Here is a 2,500-nt window from a genome sequence, read left to right on the forward strand (position 1 = left end):
GAATAGTGAGGTCGATTTGGAAACAAAGTCGAAAATGATAACAAAGAACCAACCTGCACTGAACCAGGAAACAATTCAGTGAAAGCACCGTATGGTAGGATGCAGTGAGCTGCGTTTCAGATGAGCTGAGATATTCCAAGCCCATCCATGGCCAACACATGGACACATGTAGCCCCCATTTTGCCAGACCCTGGCAGCTCCGCCCTGCACGCCCACCACCACTCACCATTGTCCTCTTTCGCTGACTCCTCTCGTCTTGACGACTCCCACATCTCCTCAAACTGCAAAAGAAAGTGAGCGTGGTGAGCTGAGACTCTCCCTCCCTCCGAAAAACAGCCAGGGAACCTCCCCACGTAACCCCTGACCTCTTCAGCACAGCTGACCCGGTCCATCCATCATGTTCCTAATGCCAGCAGCTGGGCCTAACCCAGAGGGTACCTACAGAGACACCATCTCCTCAGGGTCACACACGCACTGACATTCTTATAGACAAGGGCTCAGTACGCAGAGGTGGCCAGTCAAATATTCACCATATAAAAAGTCTTATCCGAACTGTACAGGGCTTGGCAGACTAAACTCAAGAGTCAGAGCTGTGCAGCATAGAAAAAGACCCTTCAGCCCAACCCGTCCATGCTGACCAGATATCCCAACCTAATCTAGTCCCATTTGCCAGCATTTGGCCCATATCCCTCTAAACCCTTCCTATTCATGTCCCCATCCAGATGCCTTTTAAATGCGGTCATTGTACCAGCCTCCACCACTTCACTCACAAGCACAACCCTCTGCGTGAAAACGCTGCCCCTCAGGTCCCTTTTATATCTTTCCCCTCTCACCCTAAACCTATGTCCCTCTAGTTCTGGAGTCACCCACCCCAGGGGGAAAAGATTTGTCAATCCACCCTATCCATGCCCCTCATGATTTTATAAACCTCTATAAGGTCACCCCTCAGCCTCCGACGCTTCAGGGAAACCAGCCCCAGCCTATTCAACCTCTCCCTATAGCTCAAACCCTCCAACTGCAGCAACATCCTTGTAAATGTTTCCGTGAGAGCTCAAAGGGTTCAAACGCCCATCTTACAGGAGGCAGACTAGAATTGCACACAATATTCCAAAAGTGGCCTAACCAACGTGCTGTACCGTGTCCAGTTTTACTCCCCTTTAAGGGAGTTGGAGAGAAGGTTGAGAGGCGACTTAATTGAGACATACAAGATAATCAGAGGGTTAGATAGGGTGGACAGGGAGAGCCTTTTTCCTTGGATGGTGATGGCTAACACGAGGGGACATAGCTTTCAATTGAGGGGTGATCGATACAGGAAAGATGTTAGAGGTAGTTTCTTTATTCGGAGAGCAGTAAGGGTGAGGAAGACACTGCCTGCAACTGTAGTAGACCCGCCAACTTTAAGGGCATTTAAAATGCTCATTGGATAGACGTATGGATGAGAGTGGAAAGTGCAGGTTTAGATGGGCTTCGGATTGGTTCCACAGGTCAGCATCACTTTGTGGGCCAAAGGGCCTGTACTGCGCTGGAATGTTCTCGGGGACACACTGCCATTGGAGGCAGTTCACAGAAACTCTGATCACAATTCGGTCGTGGGTGTGGACGTCGTAGGGTGGGGTCAGGATCTTTCATCTGCTCCTAGCGGCCCTCGCAAAGGGAGGATAGGCCATGTTAAACTGTCCCATAGTGCCCAGGGATGTGCAGGTAAGGGTGGATTGGCCATGCTAAATTGTCCCATAGTGCCCAGGGATGTGCAGTTTAGGGTGGATTGGCCATGGGAAATTGTCCCATAGTGCCCAGGGATGCGCAGCTTAGGGTGGATTGGCTGTGGGAATTTGTCCCATAGTGCCCAGGGATGTGCAGGTTAGGGTGGATTGGCCATGGGAAATTGTCCCATAGTGCCCAGGGATGTGCAGTTTAGGGTGGATTGGCTGTGGGAAATTGTCCCATAGTGCCCAGGGAGATGTTTAGGTTAGGTGTGTTAGTCAGGGGTAGGGAGAAACGGGTCTGGGTGGGCTACTCTTTGGAGGGTCGGTGTGGACCTGTTAGGCTGAAGGGCCTGTTTTGACACTGTGGGGTTTCTTCGATTCAAACCAGAGAATGAAAACCCCTCGGTGAAGTTGTAGCGGGGGGGAATGTCAGTGGGTTAGAGATTTGGAAATCCGGCCGATGGGATTCTGACAGCTGAGGCAGGAAAGACAGAGTCGGGAACCAAAGTGGGTCAACGGAGCTAAGTTACAGGCCGATCGGGTGGGGCTGAATGGCCTTTCCTGAGCCTGGGTTGAGGGGGGTGGCGGGAGTGGGCCTTACCACACTGGGTGGATTCCACGGTCTTCTGTAAGGGCTCAGGAGTCCACCACTCGGCCCCTTGGGGGTGGGTCTATCCCGCTGGTCAGTGTCAGGCTGCTCTCCACTTCCTGCAGCGTGATCCCTGTCCGGCTCCTTCAACATCAAATCACGGGGGTTCTGCCTGCTCCCTTCCTGCTGGCCTCCTCCGTACGGA

General features: G+C 52.3%; 1 protein-coding gene across 1 annotated transcript in view; it reads right to left on the bottom strand.

The window, feature by feature from the left end:
• Positions 1 to 2,500, bottom strand: part of LOC122544750 (HCLS1-associated protein X-1-like) — an 11,107-nt gene that overhangs the window by 1,098 nt on the left and 7,509 nt on the right. The window contains exons 3-4 of the mRNA XM_043684073.1: positions 2,308 to 2,500; positions 227 to 281 (exon numbers count right to left, since the gene is read on the bottom strand). The exon at positions 2,308 to 2,500 is cut by the window's right edge and continues 22 nt beyond it. Of these exons, the coding sequence (XP_043540008.1) occupies positions 227 to 281; positions 2,308 to 2,500 (248 nt within the window). The remainder of the gene's footprint in view (positions 1 to 226; positions 282 to 2,307) is intronic.

Source organism: Chiloscyllium plagiosum, chromosome 51, assembly GCF_004010195.1.
Source record: "Chiloscyllium plagiosum isolate BGI_BamShark_2017 chromosome 51, ASM401019v2, whole genome shotgun sequence".
Lineage (NCBI taxonomy): Eukaryota > Metazoa > Chordata > Chondrichthyes > Orectolobiformes > Hemiscylliidae > Chiloscyllium > Chiloscyllium plagiosum.